Source organism: Pogona vitticeps, chromosome 9 (assembly GCF_051106095.1).
Source record: "Pogona vitticeps strain Pit_001003342236 chromosome 9, PviZW2.1, whole genome shotgun sequence".
Taxonomy (NCBI): Eukaryota; Metazoa; Chordata; class Lepidosauria; order Squamata; family Agamidae; genus Pogona; species Pogona vitticeps.
In genome coordinates this window covers 20,107,795-20,127,005 of record NC_135791.1, presented here as the reverse complement: position 1 = coordinate 20,127,005, position 19,211 = coordinate 20,107,795, and the positions used below count along the sequence as shown (strand labels likewise).

The 19,211-nt window shown below is 42.5% G+C and overlaps 1 protein-coding gene across 4 annotated transcripts in view; it reads left to right on the top strand.

Moving 5' to 3' along the window:
* Positions 1-17,943, top strand: part of LOC144584329 (uncharacterized) — a 44,305-nt gene extending 26,362 nt beyond the window's left edge. For 2 of the 4 annotated variants that reach the window (XR_013538511.1, XR_013538510.1), the window contains 4 exons: positions 6,869-7,064; positions 9,230-9,376; positions 9,546-9,680; positions 11,042-17,943. Coding sequence is in view for 1 of the 4 variants with exons in the window: in XM_078380294.1 (XP_078236420.1) it covers positions 9,230-9,376; positions 9,546-9,680; positions 11,042-11,118 (359 nt within the window). In the remaining 3 variants the exon portion in view is untranslated. The remainder of the gene's footprint in view (positions 1-6,868; positions 7,065-9,229; positions 9,377-9,545; positions 9,681-11,041) is intronic. The other 2 variants (XR_013538512.1, XM_078380294.1) reach the window with 2 other exon arrangements.
* Positions 17,944-19,211: the final 1,268 nt, after the last annotated feature.

Here is a 19,211-nt window from a genome sequence, read left to right as displayed (position 1 = left end):
GTGGGGTTTCATGGAGAACTTGAAATGCAAAACTATCATCCTGGACCCAGAGAAGGCTGATGTTGGAACATTTCCAAAATAGCAGAGGATGGATCACCTGCGCACCCATTAGGTGAGCACAGAACAGCTTGGGGAAGGCCTGCACAGATCTCTAATGTGGAGCATCTGATTCTGAACAAATAAAAAAAAATATTATTTAAATCATTACCTGTGAAAAAATTGGTAAAAAGAGGTGCTTTGGATTTTCTGAGGCTGCTTAGAAATGCACAGGAGACTGCCACCAAACCACTGAGGGCACACAACGAAATTAAGACTTTGATCACCACAAGGATTTCTGGGGGAATCGAAAGTGGGAGACGGTGAGAGAAACATGGACATCGATTCTTAGCATGCTGCAACAGACACAGAGTTGCCCTTATACACATCTGCAGTCACAACCGCAGCTTGGTAGATTTTGAAAACTCATCATTTATCATTTATCATTCACATTTAATTGTTATTTATTTTATTTATATCCCATTGTTCTCCGGGGGGGGGCGCGCAAGGCTATGTGCAACAGTTGAAGAGTATGTATGCTTAAAATTATATACAGTGGTGCCTCGCAAGACGAATGCCTCACTGGACAAAAAAACCGCAAGATGATTAGTTTTTGCGATTGCTATGGTGCCTCGCAAGACGGTTTCTTCTATGGCCACGCTTTGCAAGACTCCCCCCCCCCCCCGAGACCAGTGCCTCGCAAGACGAATAAATTTAATTCGTCTTGTGAGGTTGCCCATAGGGAACTTCACAAGACAATTTTTTCGCAAGACAGCGGTTCTCGCAGAACGAATTACATTCATCTTGCGAGGCACCGCTGTATATATAATATATATAATTTTAAGCATACATTCTGTTCAACTGTTTCTCTACTTAGAAAGCCCTGGAAAGGTCTGCCATAAATCAGAATTGACTTGACAGCACACAGTTAATTAGTAAGCCTTCAGTAGTTTCTCATTCAGATAAAAAAGAGAGAGGTTTTTCTACACTTCTTACCAACCAGGAGCATGTGTGCATGAGAAAGAAAATATTTGCATGAGATCCCATGCACCTTTGAATGTTACAGATCCAGTGGGCATAGTGCAGCTCAACAGAAAGAGAAATGAGAAACAGGGATAGCTTACTGGCGGCTCCCACATATTTCCTGCAGTTTTTGTATCTGCACATAGTCCAGAGGCCCACATTGATCGTGTGCCGGGTGCCGACGACCACAACCCAATGGGGAGAGACCATCGCAGTGAACAAGCAAACAAGACCCAAGAAGCTGAAGATGCGACCAAAGGACTGGTAGCGAAACACCAGCTGTGTGTCTTCAGAAGAGTGATTGTTTCCTGGGGGGGTGGGGGACAAACAAAACGAGATGCTCATTTATTTATTTCACCAGAACATTTACCTCTTTCCCAAATTGGAAGCAGCTTAAAAATTCTACACAACACATATCTAAACATATTATCTGAAGAACCCATAAACTGCCAGTATAACCCATCCTCCAACGATATACATACATACTAGAGATGAGGAAGAATTTCACTGTGCTCTTGATTTTTTAATTTAAGAACTTTCAGACACTCACACATTTTGTATTCTTGAAGGCTTTCATGGCCGGGATCCGATAGTTGTTGTAGGTTTTTTGGGCTGTTTGGCCATGTCTTGGAGATTTTTCTTCCTAATGTTTCGCCAATCTCTGTGGCCGGCATCTTCAGAGGACAAGGAGTTAGAACTCTGTGTTCTGGTGTAGTGTGTAGGATAGTTGAGTATTTGTAGCTGTGGGATCAGGTTTTTGTTCTTTTCAGGAGATTGGGTGATTATGGTGATCGGGGTGTTTTTTTGTTATGGGTATATTGTTGTAATGGGGGGGGAGATATGATCTGTCACTGTGATTGATGGGTGTCGTTAGCTAGTCTTTCCAAAGCAACAACCACTCACACATTTTCTTTTCTTTTTATATTTTTCTATTTGCATCTAAAGCAACTTTATTGAAATACAAGATGCAGAAACAAATATGGAAATGCAGCGTATTCATCACAATCATTGTTTACAGGTCTGTTGTTCTAGTACGCTGCCAAAAGATTTTCAGCATTTTCATTTTTCAGCATTTATTATTTAGGGATGGAAATAATTTGTTGGGTTTTTTTAAGTGTTGGCAAAAGAGAAACTGATGGCCCCTATTCAGTCAGGGTTTTGAATAGTTTAAAATCTGAATTTGCACAGCCTGTGCGAAAGGGACGTGGTGGCGCTGTGGGCTAAACCGCAGAAGCCTTTGTGTGCTGCAGGTTCAGAAGACCAAGCAGTCGTAAGATCGAATCCACGCCACGGAGTGAGCGCCCGTCGCTTGTCCCAGCTTCTGCCAACCTAGCGGTTCGAAAGCACACAAATGCAAGTAGATTAATAGGGACCACCTCGGTGGGAAGGTAACAGCGTTCCGTGTCTAAGTTGCACTGGCCATGTGACCACGGAAGATTGTCTTCGGACAAAAACGCTGGCTCTATGGCTTGGAAACGTGGATGAGCACCGCCCCCTAGGGTCATCGTCGTCATTGTTGTTGTTGTTGTTGTTGTTGCAAGAGCCTCATGGCACAATGGTTAAACTGCTGTACTGGAGCCAAAACTGTGCTCATGACCTGGGGTTCAATCCCAGGTACTGTAGCCAGCTCAAGGTTGACTCAGCCTTCCTATCCTTCTGAGGTCGGTAAAATGAGTGCCCAGCGTGCGCGGGGGGAGGCAATGTGTAGCCTGCATAATTAACTTGTAAACTGCCCAGAGAATGCTTGAAGCAGCATGCTTTGCTTTTTTTTTTTTTGCTTGATGATGATGATGAAGGACTAGTGATTACCCTGTTTCCCCAAAATAACACCCAACCTGAAAATAAGCCCTAGTATGATTTTTGAGAATGTTCATAATATAAGCCCTACCCCAAAAATAAGCCCCAGTGAAGTGAGACCACCGCCTTCTGTGCAGCAGCCAGAAGAAGATGACATGACTGTCTGTGAATCAATGTTGATTGTTGTGCATGAAAAAAAATCATCCCCTGAAAATAAGCCCTAATGCATTTTTGGAGCAAAAATTAATATGAGACCCTGTCTTATTTTCGGGGAAACATGGTATATCATCATCATCATCATCATCATCATCATCATCATCATCATCATCATCATCATCATCATCATCATCATCATCATCATCATCACGCACACTCCCAGCCTGACCTTTCTCGGGAAGCCTCGGGTAGATAAAGCTGGTGAGGCAAGAGAGCCATAAAAAAACAAAACAAAACAAAACAAAAAACCACCAACCTTTCCCATGCTTACCTGTTCCCATCATATGCATCTTGAGGTGCAATCAGAGAAAAGGCCCTATCAAAAGGGACAAACAGAAAATGAACCGTCAGGTTTTGAGAAAGAAAGGTTTTGAGAACACACAGGTGAACAATTTCCAGTGTTAAAACACTACTTGATTTCACAAAACCCCAGTTTTTAAATACAGTGGTGCCGCTCTAGACAGTTACCCCGCATGACAGTTTTTTCGCTAGACATTGACTTTTTGCGATCGCTATAGCGATTCGCAAAACAGTGATTCCTATGGGGGAATTTCGCTGGACAATGTTTGGTCCCTGCTTCGCAAACCAATTTTCACTATACGACAATTTTGACAGCTCCCTCCGCACTCGCAAAACAGGTGTTTTCGGGACCTAAGCTTCGCAAGACAGCGATTTCAACAGCTGATCGGCGGTTCGCAAAGCGGCTTTCCTACGGCCGATCTTCACTAGACAACGACGATTCTTCCCCATTGGAACACATTAAACAGGTTTCAATGCATTCCAATGGGGAAATGCTTTTCGCTAGACAATGACTTCGCTAAACAGTGATTTCAGTGGAACAGATTATCATCATCTAGCGAGGCACCACTGTAAGTACAGAATCAGTTGTTAAAAGCCCCTACCTTAGCACCTTGTTTTGATAGATGTCTCCCTTAGTGAAAAGGCCTATCCACCAGTCGTGCTTCTTAAGATTCTTGCTGGTAGGGATCAAAGGTGACCACTCCTCCAGCCAAAAGCTCGGGCTTCATGAGACACATATGTTTCCTTGGAACTTCAGCATTGCATCTCAGTTGCCTGGAATCCCGTCCTCAGGTTCCAGATCGCTCTCTAACTGCCTTAGAATGCTTTTCTCTCACCACCTCTCAGAAAAAAACCTCCTTCCCACTCACTTAACCTGTGATCACGACCAACTGCAGTTAGAAGCTCTGTTTCTAAGATCCACGATCTGCTCCTCGTCTCTAACAACAAAGGAATGTCAAATATTAAACATTTCGAAAGAAAAACAGAATTTTATTTTTTATTTTTTTGGTATATGTACTTGTGAAAGGGAAACAATTTACCACCAGAGAAGAATCCATTTATTTCTGGAGAGGAATAGCGCAATACAAAATGGAAAATAAATAACTAAATAATAATATAAACAAATAAGATAAATAGCACTCGCGAAGGCTTTCACGGCCAGGATCTAATGGTTGTTGTGGGTTTTCCGGGCTCTTTGACTGTGTTCTGAAGGTTGTTTTTCCTAACATTTTGCCAGTCTCTGTGGCCGGCATGCTGTCCTCTGAAGATGCCGGCCACAGGGACTGGCAAAACATTAGGAAGAACAACCTTCAGAACACAGCCAAAGAGCCCGAAAAACCCACAACAACCAAGATAAATAGCAACAAGGGGGGGGGGGAGTTATAAATATATGTTATAACTGTGTGGAGTTTTTTAAAACTTTTTAAAATTACTTTATTATTGTTTGTAGGTGAACACATGTTTTGTTTATTTGTTGTTACATTATTGAAAACTAATACAAATATTTTCTCTCTCTCTCTTGGGCACCCATCTTCACCCATTCACAGTTGACACCAAGTGTTTGTGTATGTGTGTGTAGTGTTTTCACAGTGTTAGCACAGCAAAAACTCATGAACGAGGGTGGAAGGCTAAGGAGAGTGTTGGTGGGGCCTCTTATGCCATTTGGATCAAGGGAGGAATGAAGTTATCGGATCCAAAACCGGCTGGCTCAGAAGCAGGCCTGTTCTCTTGCCACCTTCTCCCGCCCTGTCGCTGTGCCAATTCAAAGATTCATTGCCAAAAGCCTTTTGATTCGCGCTTCCCTTTAGGAAGTACATAGAAGATTGGAGTAAAAGCAAGCAGTTCCTTGGCATTCACGTGCTTTTTAAATTACTCCTGCCAGAACTAGGATTTCTCAGAGCAAATGAGAAAAGAGAAGATGTATCTATAGAATCCATGACATCACTGGAAATATCACAAAGGCAGGCGTGGACACTATTCGTGGCTCTGAGTGCTAAGTCGGCACTCTAGCCATAGAGGGAAGCACGGTGCCATTTGTTATCGGATGCAGAAATCTATCAGGAATTTGAGGCGATGATCAGAGTAAGATGGGCTTGCCAGTTCCAAGGGCCAACATGCTGTTTGCGGAATGTCTTTGTCTCTTGCTCCACCCCCTTTTAACTCTTGGGTGGCCCTGCAGAGGAAGGCACTTCATGGACTTGCCTAGAGGCCCTGGAGAAAGGAATCTGCTAGGACTCCCAAGCAGAACTGGAGGAGCCAGAAGGCAAGAGTCAAGCACAGAGAAGTTCCTTTCTTGCATACTAACTCTGCTCCTTTCACTCGCTGCTCTTCTGTTCTGCGTCAGGAGACACAAAGAAGCATAACGAATGCCCTAAGACCGGGAGACTCTGATTTCCACTTAGACCATAATTGTTGAGCATGTTTATCAGAGAGTATTAAGATAGGCGAGCAGTGGTCTAGTGAAGCCAGAGTGGGCAAGGTCAAAGTACCAGAAGTTTCTTATCGCAGAAATCATGTTATATGGGCCAATTCAGATTTCCCTCCTCACTTGGAACATGTCTGCTATCTATAGATTGGTTACAAAGGAAAGAGATACATGTATTTCCCCAGCAATATATTTGTCAGCCATATTGGAATACAAATAACTTGGGGAGGGGGGGCTTGGTCTCATACAGGTAATTCAGACCCATTAGCTTTACAAAAGACCCACTGGAATGAAAACTGTTAGGTTGGTTGATATTGATCAATGCATCGTCCTGCATTTTTGAACTGCTCTGGAGATATGGCTGTGTGGAGTGTCAGGATGATTGTCTGCAGTTCAAATTTTACCAAGTTACAACTTCTGGCAAGAACTATTAACTCCGTGCTCAATAATACAAGCTTCCCCTACTTCCTTCAACCAAGGAGTGGGGGCTGGTGACTCCAATCTCGTGGGGGTGCTGAATCCATTCTGTTTCGTAGTCTCAATTTTAGAGAAGCTATTTACAAGGCCAAAACCTATCCCCAACAAGAGGCTTGTGGCACAGTGGTTAAACTGCTGTACTGCAACCCAACTCTGCTCACAACTTGGGGTTCAATCCCAGGTAGCCAGCTCGAGGTTCACTCAGCCTTCCATCCTTCTGAGGTTGGTAAATTGAGTACCCACCTCACTTGGGGCAGGGGGAGCCATGCGCAGCCTGCATAATTAAACTGTAAACCGCTCAGAGAGTGCTTTGGTGTGGTATATAAGCAGCATGCTTTGCTTTTCAGCACTTTGGATGCCATCTATAAAGTTCAAACTAAAACCTGGAGCGGACTAACCATTCTTTGATCCTCCTCCTTCACAATATCCGAGGAGTGTCCTTCTCCCTGTACCTGATGTGGAGGAAATAATCATCCTAGCGTACTGTGCAGGATTGTCATAATAATATTCTGAGAAAAGATGGTCTTTTGACTATTCTCAAACATAAATTAGCATCCTTGGGATGTCTGACGCTGGATTTTCCTCTTCCTGCAGTGCATTGCCAAGATCTGTCCAGCAACATTCCAGAAAAGGACACGCCGTATCTTATCCTCCGTCAGCTTTGCACTGCTCATAATTGCCACCGGATCACCTTTATTGCTGTGGTACAAGTCCTCATACGGTTATTTCTTCAGGGGTCTGTGGACTGTTTGCGACCACTTAGGGTGCATTTCGCTTTTCCACAGTGGTGGTAAGAGATGTTGATGGTTTAATTGTTCTTTTAAAAAAAGAACTGGGTCAAATGGATTTTTCATTCCCCAGGTGGGGGAGGGCAAGAGGAGAAGGCAAGCCCGTAAAGCTGAATTATTAATTAGAGTAGGACCCCCGTATCCCATATCTGTAGGGTATGGGTTCCAAGCCTCTCTGTATATGCTGAAAAGCATGGATTAGAGCAAACACCCTATTTTCATAGTGAACACTATGCATAACATGATCTCTGGCTCCTTTCAGTGGCCGTTTCTGGTAACATCATCTTTAGAAATATATATTTTTATGATTTTTCTCTTAATATTTTTAATATTTTCAGACTGTGGATAAGTGAATCAACAGATCCTGCAGATAAGGAGTCCTATTATATACTAATTATATGGGCAAATGAACACACATATATGAAATGTTATCAATTTTCAACTATTTTGAATCTGTTTTATAATATGTTTTCAACTATTTTGCATGAGACATTCTCGTTTTGTTCATCATGTCGAAGTACACTTGCACTTACCTTTTTTTAGATTATAGAGCAGCACAGCTTTCAGTGTGCAAATCCCGCCTGTTTATTAACTATTCTGGATAAGGGAGAATGCAGGCTTAAAGACTGATGTGGGGGAAATAAGCATCTTTTCAGAGGATATTTTAAACTCCCTACTAGCAAGGTTAACATAGCTGATGTCTGAGTGGAGCAAGCCCTCCAAATATGTAAAAAAAGTCAAAACAACTCCAGTTTTAAATTTAAATATGTTTGCTTAAAAAAACCAAGCAAAGAGAAGTTCAGAAAAAGTCACTTACATAACAAAATGCACAAATGAACCAATAGCTAACTTAAATGGGTCAGGATCCCGGGGACCTTAGAATCATCAATCCTGCCCTGCTATGTGGTTTTTAATCTGAATCTTTGGCTGATTTTCATGCCTTTTAATTTGATTGATTGATTGATTGATTGATTGATTGATTGATTTGATTTGATTTGATTTGATTTGATTTGATGTGATGTGATTTGATTTGATTTGATTTGATTTGTATCCCACCCATCTGGTCTATGCGACCACTCTGAGCAGCTTTAATGTATTTGCTTACTTTTAATTGTTTTTATCATGGGGCCAGTTCATATGATGTTATCATTTTTTTTTTTTAGCTAAATGTAATTTCATCTATTTTTTAAAATTCTTTAAAAAGAATTCTATTCTTTTAAAAGTTTGTAAGCTGCCTTGAATGCTATCTTTTGGCGGTAAAACAGAGTATAAATGTGGGGTGGGGGAAAGTAATAAATAGAAGTTGGGAGGAGCCCCAAGGAACATGTCATCCAGTATTTCCCAACTTTGGGTCCCCAGATGTTCTTGGACTAAAATTTTCAGAAGCTTTCACCACTTGCTGTGCTGGCCAGGATTTCTGGGAGTTATAGTCCAAGGTTGGAAACCCAAGGCTGGGAACCACATTCTACCCTAAGCCCTCCCAATGCAGGAGTCCTATAGCCCCAGCATCTCTGCCCGATGGCCCTCCATCCCAAAACGTCCAATGAAGGTGAATCCACCACCCTTCGAGGTATGCCATCTCTCTGTCAAACAGTTCTTGCCATCAGGAAGTTCCTTGTAATATTTAGTCAGAATATCCTTTACCATCGTTTGAATTTGAGTGGTTCAGGTCTTGCCCTCTGGCACCATGGGCGGTGGGGTGGTGGTGGTGGGGAAGCTTCATCCATCTACCACATGAGACCATCCTTCAGGTGTTTGAAGATGGCCATTGTATCACCTCTGCAGCTTTTTTCGTTTGTTGAAACATCTCACCTGAACTGATAAGCCCCCAAAATAGCTTTTGAGGGAAGGAGATCTCCTGCAGGTCAAGGAGAACTTTGCTGCCAATATCAAGATGACATTGGTAGTCTATTTTAAGGTATTCCTGGAGGAAGAGGTTGGGGATTTCCTAGAGAAGGAAATACAAGGTCATCAACCACATTAGTTGATCATTTACCCACCAAGTGTCCTCTGTGGTCACAGTCATCTTGAAATGTTTTTAGACCTGTAAACTGAGGTCTTCATGTGCCTGGCTGTTTATAATAACTTTAATTTAAAAAGAAGGGGGGGAAGTTTATATGAGTTGCAATATGTAAATGTTTGTTTGTTTGTTTTACATTTCCTCTAGTATTTCTGGATGTTGCTCGAGGCCTTTCACTGCTCGCCACTTTTGCTGACTTCGTTGCTTTGCTTTCCGAGTGGGATCTACATAATCGCTTTGTAAACTTCGACATCAGTAAAGATCTGGTCTCTTGTCTGGCTAACTTCCACACAGGTATCGTGCAAGCCACATGACCCAGAAAGGTTTCTAATCAAAGAAAGGAATACGACAGCCTAAGTTGGTCAATGGTGATGGAGTCTTGATGTAGCTAAGATCATCAGTAGGAACTGAAACAGAATCAAGGTTCAAACAATAATCGTGACTTCCTCTTCCTTGGCTACAGGAGTCTTCCTGCTGGGAACTCTGCTGATTGTATACCTCAAGCTTAGAACTGAAGTGGATGTAACAGGCAATCAACTATGGCTGTTCTGTGGTTTCTACATGGGCTGCATTGTCTGCCTTTTGAGCTTCGTCTTAGGTCAGCCCCTTCTACTGATAGTATGGAACCATTGGGGCCAAAACGTGGGTGGGAGTAGGTAGAGGTATGGCAGCAACACTGACAAATTAGGATAAGAATTAGAATCATTTGGGAGAGGAACAACCTGCCTCTTGATCTGTGCCAGAAGTGGATGAGCTGAGAGAAAATGGTGGGTGATTGTTGTTGTTCTGTGTTGTCAAATCATCTCCTACTTACAACAAACCAATGAGAAAGTGACCTCCAGAAGGTCCTATCATGAACAGACCTACCCAGCTATCATAAACTCAAGGTCATGGCTTCTTTTATGTAGTCTGTCCATCTCATATTTGGTCTTCCTCTTTTCCTGCTGCTTTCAAATTTCACTAGCCTTATTGTCCCCTTCCGCAAGTCTTGTCTTCTCAGTGTGTGTCCTAAATATGGCATTCTTAATTTTATCATTTTTGTTTCTCAAGATAGTTCAAGCTCGATTTGATTTAGGAACCACTTGTTTGTCTTGTGGTCAGTCCATGGCATCCACAAATACCATCTGAGATGTGGGTGGAGCCTGGACAGAAAATGTTTAGGGTTGCCCCCATTTCTCTGTCTTCCATTCAGACACCCAATCCATCTCTTTCCTTCTCTTGGTCCAGATTGCTGCTAGGGAAGGGCCAGGTGGTTTTTGACAAGGGTCTGAACTGGCCACCAAGAGATTTATGGATGTAGGCTTCAGACTGTTGGTGGCCACGGTGGTCCATCTTCACTGAAAGGGCCTAGATGATGTACCCAGGGAAATGCACAGTCCATGAGAAAACAAACCATCAGCAGATGCCAATGATTGGAAGAAGCTTTGTGACGCAGTAAAACTGAAAGGACCCATTAGCTAAGCTTAGTAACCTATGAGGGCTTTGTAAACTCGGTATCTCTGCCTGCCTCAAACACAAGAAAGGGAGAGTACCAAATTTCAGGAGGCCCAGTTCAGTTTCAGCCAATTTGTGGATCCAAACTATGGATCCATTACATTCAATGTGTTCACGCTTGCCAGATCTACTCGATTTTGCCTTGGAACCATTGGGTCCATCAACCAGAACTGTCCAACAGCACATGCTGAGCCTGGATATTTGTGATTCATACTAGTAGAACCACAATCACAGGTCCTCTTAAACCAAAACACTCCTCTTGCTTTCCCCGAAGGACCAAAAAAAAGAAAGTGAGGAGAGATTTTAAATGGTTGTCATAAGGGAGAGTCGGAAACCTTTAACGATCGGTCAACGATTTCTTGTGACTTGCCACAAGATCTTGTTAAATAGATTCCACACCTTCTCTGGTTGTGTAGGGCAAAACATAGCCTGTCTTGCTTTCTAACCTTTTTTTTAATTCACCAGGTACACAGGCCATGATAGAGCATAAGTCCTCAGAAGAAGAAAAGATGAACACAGAAAGACATCTGGAAGAGGTCTAGCAAGGAGACTTCACGAATCATTCCTATTTAGTCCATCAATCATACCCACAAGCACTGGCTTCCCTTTTTGCTGACCCCAGACCAGATCCTGGAGCCTGATTGGGCAAACAATGAGGATTTTAAGTGGCAATGTCATTTAACCAGGAGCCATCAAGACGTGGAAGGTTCCCTTTGAGATACCGATGGGCGCCTTTGCAACCTTTTGCTTTTAACATCATCTTCTCCAAACTGCCTTGTTGGAACTCCTGAAGTAGCTCATTCATAAATAGGATACTTTATTTTCCAGCTATATGAAAATACATTGGCTCCCCGTGGAAGATTTGTCTTCTTTTCCAGGATAAGAACAACTTCCACTTAGGAGGGCCCTTGAAAACATTAAAAATAAATCCCTAGTTGAACTTAATGTTTCTTAGTCAAATCAAGTTACAGAAGGAAGTGGGAAAGTATCTGAAAAGCAAATGTGGGTGTTGCAGTATGATGTGATGATGCTGACAGGGAACCATCCTCCTGAGGACACTCAGTGAATTTGGAGGATGGAGACACTGGAAAACATGTTTTAAAATCTTCAGTGTTGTCCAGTCTCACAAGTTGCCCTTCTCACAAGTCCCCAAGTCTAGGGAGAAAAATTCCATGGCAGTTAGAGCTGCCTGTAAGGGGATGTAGAAAGGTCTGAGAAAGACCACTGGTGGAAACAGGACTGGACGTCTGTCCCCATCCAGCAGAAACCCACAGGTCTCCTTCCTGTTTATTCCACAAGATGTCAAAGGTTTCCCCACAATTAAAAAAAAAAATCCAAGATGGCTGACAGTGGTGGGGATCGGGTAACCATATTAGTCTATTACAATGGTTCCCAACTTTGGGTCCCCAGATGTTCTTGGACTGCTATTCCCAGAAATCCTGGCCAGCGCAGCTAGTGGTGAAGGCTTCTGGAAGCTTTATTTCAAGAACATCTGGGGACCCAAGGCTGGAAACCACTGATTTATGGCAAAAATGATGAAGAGGTTTCAAAGATAGCTTCCCCCACAATTCCCCCAGTCAACGTGACCACTGGCTCTGCTACATGGGAGATTCTGGGAGATTCAATCCAAAAGTCATTGTTTTCTAAGATCAGAAAAGTGTATGGTGACCCTTTAAAGATGAATGAGCATTTTGAGGGCCTAAGGTTTCATGGATTCCAGACCTGCTCCATCTGGTGGAGTGGGCTGCACCCCAAGAAAGCCCAATTGTGCCCCATCAAACTTGCTACCTATTAGGTCCTACACAATTCTTCAGTTATTTTTTCTCAAGGTCTCTCTTCAAAGGCAGAAAACAAGCCATTCTATAATAATATGTTGATACTCGAGTATTTATTTATTTATTTATTTATTTATTTATTTATTTATTTATTTATTTATTTATTTATTTATTTATTTATTTAATTAATTTATACCCCGCCTATCTGGCCCACGGACCACTCTAGGCGGCTTCCAAATATAAAATCAAATAATAAAACATAGACAAATACATAATAATTAAACAAGAACAGCAGTAAAAATAAAAAGGGAAAGTAAGAAAAAATCAAGAGTTGGCTGGAGGGAAGGCCTGAATAAACAGCCATGTTTTTAATTGGGTTTTAAAGGTGCCCAGCATGGGGGCCGCGCGAAACGCCGGAGGGAGATTGTTCCAGAGGCGAGGAGCCACTGTCGAGAAGGCCCGGTTTCATGTCTTCTCCTTCTGGGCCTCTCTCGGCGTCAGGCTCCTCAGCCTCACCTCTTGACTCGCGGGGGTGATCCGGGTAGACCTTGGTGGGAGGAGGCGTTCCGCCAAGTAGGCAGGATGGAAGCGGTGGGTCCTGAGTGATGTCCACAGAGCCCCAGAGACCTGCAGGGCCTTATGCCTCCCCACCCCCAGGACTTCTACACTGAACCCCAAAGTCTCATTGTGTCCTATAGAGAGCATAGGAGCCATTTTTGAAGCCCCCCCAGCAGTCCTTGAGCTCACTACAATACCCCAAGCTTTATTTCATTTCATGTCCTTTTCTTCTTCTTCTTTTGCCTGTAGATGGTGGCTAGGGGTTTTCCATTTTTAAAAAACATTGTGAGGAGAAATTTTAACGGGTGTGAGGGTCTTGGGAGCAGATGGAGCCTTGAAGATACCAGCAATCGGCATGTTCTGCTCCTGGACCTCTGCAGATTATCCAGCCCTGGTTTATTTAGCTCTGAAGTTATTTGGTGTGCTTAAACAAGTCTCCCCTCCTTATCGTGACAGATACTGTTTATGAGAGGTATTTATGCTAATTCGGGGGCTTGATCCCTTTGATTCTGTATTATCTAACCTAATTGGCAGCCAGTCTCCATAGTCTTCAGCGTAGATCAGAAACAAATCAAGGGGAGATTTGCTTTCTCTAGTTGCAACTGGTGTTCTGCTGAAGCTGAATGAGAGCACTGTTAGTGGACATAACTACTGCCTGTCTATTTAGAAACAAAGCTGGATCTAGTAAGAAAGTCTAAATAATCTTTAAAAGAAAAAAAATAATTTAGCACAGATTGAACTCCTCTTTCAAAATCAGTCATCCTTCTTCGTAATATTGTGCTGTTTCGATTAATAAGCTCCAGTTTATTTTCCCACACATTCACGGATCCTGGCTGTTGATTTGAAGCTTCTATAATCCCCTGGATTTGGGTGAAGATGGGAGGCAGGGCCATCAATATCCTGGACAACGTTTTGTGGCCTTCTGGCAAATACTGGCACTGCAGGCTCCTGTATGGCAAAGTCAGGATGTTGTAGTAGTGATAGCATTGCAGATTTTTTTCCTGAGATCACAGTGGAGAACCTGGTGCGACTGACATCAGTGGAACAGTGAAACCACATTGAGTTTAGTCTGAGCTTTATAGAAGCACTCCAGATTCCAGACTGCTCATCTCTTTCGAAGGATGAATTTCAGCACTGTGGATAGCTCCTTCAAAACTTCAAGCTAATGTGATTCTCTGCCTGTGAAATACTATCAAGAAGGCTATCATCTGTACACTAGTGGTTCCCCACCTTGGGTCCCCAAATGTTCTTGGACTACAACTCCCAGAAATCCTGACCAGCACAGCTAGTGGTGAAGGCTTCTGGGAATTTCAGTCCAAGTACATCTGGGGATTCAAGGCTCGGAATCACTACTATATATGTTCACAAGAGCGCTAAGCCTATATGATTTAATTATTAAACAGTTTAAGCACTCTACACACACTCCATTAAATATATATATATTAAGTGCCAGTTCCCAACATTGGAACTAGACTTTCTATCATATTCTGAGATTATTAAACTTGGCTTTTTTTAAAAAAATCCAGCAGACAGTGTGGCTACACTGCTTTTGTTTTCTTTGAAATCAAGAATTCTAGAAGGACATGGTCACTCTCACCTAAAGTTCCCCTTACTGCCACTTCCCCCAACAATTCATCTTTGTTGGTCAGAACCAAGTCAAGGATAGCAAATCCTTTAGTTTCTTTCTCCACTTTCTGTAGGAGAAAATGGTCAGCCACACAAGCCAGGAATTTTTTGGGCCATACTTGGCAGAATTTGCCTCCCAACATATATCTGGATAGATGAAATCTCTCATCACTACTACATTGTGCCTCTTTGAAAACCCTGTAATTTGGTTTTCAGAAGTTTCACCCGCTTCCTCTCTTTGATTGGGCAGTTGGTAGTAGATTCCAGCTACCAAGGTCCTTTTTGCCCCACCTAGATTGATCCAGATGATCTCAATGGGTCAGCCACTCTCCTCCTGTACTTCTGTGCAGGAATGTGTATTTTTGACATATACTGCAACTCCACCTCCCTTTTTATTCTCTCTGTTCTTTTTGATCAGTTTATATTTATTTATTTATTTATTTATTTATTTATTTATTTATTTATTTATTTATTTATTTATTTATTTATTTATTTATTTATTTATTTATTTATTTATTTATTTATTTAACTTATATGCCGCCCACTCTACCCAAAGGTCTCTGGGCAGCTTACAACAAATTAAAATTCAATTAAAATACAATAAAAGATAAAATGATTAAAATACAATTAAAATTGCCATCAGGACCCACAGTTGATGTTATTTAAATTAAAAGCCTTCTGTTATATCCCTCAGTTGCTGTATTCCAGTCATGGGAGTCATCCCACCAAGTTTAAATTATTCTTATCAAGTCATACTTACCCTCCTGAATTAAAATTTCCAGTTCTTCTTGTTTGTTTCCCATACTCCTGACATTGATATACAGACACCGGAGAGTGTGTGATTTGTGGCCTGTTTATCTTTGTACATTTTTATAAATATTATGATTGTTATTTTTATTATTATTGTTATATTTATTATTGTTAATGTTATTATTGTTGCACTTTTGATCAGGTTGGTTCATTCCTCTTATTGTGTGTAAGGCTTCATCTACCCTTAACTCTGTGTTTGGGTCTCCCTCCCGCTTCCAATTCAGTTTAAAGCCCTCCTGATGAAGTTCTTCATGTTGTGGGCAAACACATTCTTCCCAGTCCTTGTTAGGTGCAAGCCATCTCTTGCTAGCAGTCCTTCTTCCAGGAAGCTTCTCCCATCATACAAAAAACCAAATCCCTCTCGTCGACTCCACCTTCATAGCCAGTCATTCACCCAAAGGATCTTCCTTTCTCTTTCAATTCCTCTTCCAAGGAGGATGGAAGAAAAAATTATCTGGAACCCACTTTAGGGGAAAGTGAATTTACAACAGGATTCTGGATCTACTGTTTCCAAATGGAATGCAACCTCAACACCATGGCTTCAGGTAAGAAAAGGATTTTTGTGTGTAGGTGGACGGGTGTCAGTCAGAACCTTGAAAGTAATTTTTAAAAAATTAATTAGTTAAGAATTACAGTTCTAACCCCAGAAGCAGTTACTGGTATTAAAGCAGTGTTTTCCATCCCTTCTTTTCAGATACAATTATAGTTGCAATTAATCATGGGCACCACACTACATCTTCTCAATGAAAGTATTGTAACCTGCATGCTCTCAAATAAAAGAACATAAATATTAAGCAACATTTATAATCTGCGGTGGAGCATGGAAGGTGAATATCTATTCAATTCTATGAATAGGCTGCATTGTAGCAATTTGTGCTAATTATGTTAGCAGAGTGCAGCCGGCTGGTAAGGTGAGCTTATGGCTATGAATAAGAGCAATCCCTCCAGATGATCATGGTGAGTCATTGGTTGGTTGAAATCCTATTGCGCAATGCCACCTGCACATGGGGAAAGATGTCATTGGCAGTAGCAGATGGTCACTGATTAAAGGTTTCCTTTTGCGATTTCAGGATAAAAAGCCGAGCTTTAATTTGCTTGTGGAAGCTCAGGAGGGTGGGGGCCAGTTGCACCTCCACAGGAAGAGAGTTCCAGAGCACAGCGTCCACTACCAACAAGGCCCAGTTTCTCATTGATGCCTTTTGGGCCTCTTTTGGAGTGGTCACCTCCATCATTAATGACTGGGAGGTGTGGGTGGGATGGGAAGATGACCTCAGGGAGAGACGCTCTGACAGGTAGCAAGGTCCTAAACCATAAAGGGCTTTATAAGTTAGCATCAAGACCTTGAATTTGGCCCGGTAGCCAGTGAAAGCGAGCCAGGACAGGTAAAATATGGTCAAATTTAGTTGTACAGTCATGCCCCGCTTTACGATTACCCCGTTTAACAACGAATCTGCTTGACTAATGCTTTTGTGATCGCAAAACTATGGTTTGAATGGTTTTTTTTCCGCTTTGTGATGATCAATTCCCTGCTTCGGGAACCAATTTTTGCTTTACGATGATCAAAAATGACTGATCGTCGGGTTTCAAAATGGCCGCCGGCTGGAAAAAATGCCCCCCCCCACTGTGCTTAGTGACGGATTCCTTGCTGCACAGGCATGGAAAATGGCCGCCCCTATGGAGGATCTTCACTGGTTGGTGAGTTTTCAGCCCATTGGAACACACTGAATGGTTTTCAATGGGCTTTTAAATTTCACTTTACGATGTTTTCGCTCTACAGCGATTTTGCTGGAATGAATTAACGTCATCAAGCGAGGCACCACTGTATCAGTAACCTGCCTGGCTGCTGCATTTTGCACTTGCTGCAGCTATCTAACCACCTTCAAGGGCAGCCCCACATAGAGAGCATTGCAGTAGTCAGTCCTTGAGATTACCAATGGATGAACCAGTGTTATTAGGGATTGCCTGTCGAGAAGGGGATGGAGTTGTGCACTCTGCCTCAGATTTGGCCACAGCCAGGATCTGTTTCTCCATCAAGAGGGCCAGATCCAGAAGCACACCCAGATTTCACACCTGATCCTTCAAGGGGAGAGTGACCTCATCAAGATCGTGTAACAGGCCCCCTTAACTGATCAGGATGCCCTCCCAAGAACAGGATCTCCATCTTCTCAAGGTTTGTTTTTCATGTAAACAAATAGAAAGGACTAGGATAAAATATTGAGTAAACATGCTAGAGCACTTGAAGACGGGGGCATCTATCTTATTTTGACCCAAACGTTGGGCTATCTAGTGTAGTATGCACACACAACAGAAGAGACCATAGTAGCTTAAAAGACAGGAGCCCACAGTATTTGTTTTTTCATCAATGTGGTATTTAATAGCAGTAAATAGTTCTGACCAGGGATCGGGGTGAGGAAGAACATCTAATCATCTGTTGAGCCATCAAATTGCTATCTCTGGAGAATCATATTGAATAAACAGATGTTTAATGAAGAGGGGAAGGATTCTTTTAAATGAAGAAATCTCTGGCAATGCTAATCAGCATGAAACAGAGGAGGTGCTGAGGAAGCCAACCTTTCCCTCCCCTCAAAAAAAAAGAAAGATGTGCCAGAATCTGTTCCTTGGCCAAGTATCTCCCAAGGAGGTTCGTACCCGTTGTAAACTGCCTCATGTGTAGCTGACATCTTGACTTAAGATGTCCATGCAATTGGAGCTGACTCGGTTCAGAGCAGAGAAGGGGTCATTTTAACAATGTGTGGATCATCTTCATCAGCAGCGCTGATGCCATCTGGACCCATGTGGGTGCATGATTTTCCTGTTCCCCAGAGATGCATCTTGTAGGTGACTAAGTTGAAAATGCCTTGGAAAGAGAGCGAGGAGAAGACATTAGGCCATTTCACAGCTGCTCTTAACATCTCACTTGCAGGAATTTTTGCCCTAAGGAGACGACAGATTATTGGTCTGTTCAAACCTGCAATGTCCAAACTGATGGGTAGCAGCTCCCCAGCATTTCACATGAGAAATCACCCTGCGTGATTTACCTGGAGATGCTGAGGTTGAACCTGGAACCTTCAGCATATTGCCCTCCTGCTATACTACCTGCGTCAACCAAATTCAACACGGAAAGTTATTTATGGGATGGAGATATTGGTGATGACATCAGCAAGAGTAGCAAAGAGCTGATGATTAAAGGTTTTCTTTGGTGATTTGCCTTTAACTAGCGATGGTTCGCCGCTGATGACGGTAGTGTTCCCATTGTGCCTGCGGAGCTGTGCAACAGGATTTCGGGCCTGTGGAACTTGTATTAGCATTGGCTTACCATTCAGCAATGGAAGCAATGAATTCACTCTAGATGAGACTAATAATGGGATTTAGGCCCATAAAAGAGAAGGACACATTACTTAATCATGATTTCAGTCTATGTGAACTGCTCCTTTCAATATTTTGGTGCTTTTTATTGTAGGTGAGAGGGAGCAGTTTTATAAGGAAGCAGATCCAGAGAGCAAACAGTGGATTTCACTTGGACTGAAAAAATTAGCACGGGTGAGCTCGACATAGAAATGTTTTTTCTGTTTGCTTAGCTAGGACTAACTCCATTCCAGCTTCTTTCCCAGAAAGAAAACTCCCAGATAGCACTGGGGCAGGAACAGGAAGCAGGAGTGAGACTTGGCCTAGCTAAGCTTCAGTGCCTTCCTATTTAGGCCTTTCCCCCAGGTACAGTTGTGCCCCGCTGGACGATTACCCCGCTCTAAGACGAATCCGCATTACGCTGATGTTTTTCCGATCGCTTTTGCAATCGCAAAGCGATTGTTTAAATGGGGGAATTTCACTTAGCGATGATTGGTTCCCTGCTTCGGGAACCGATTTTC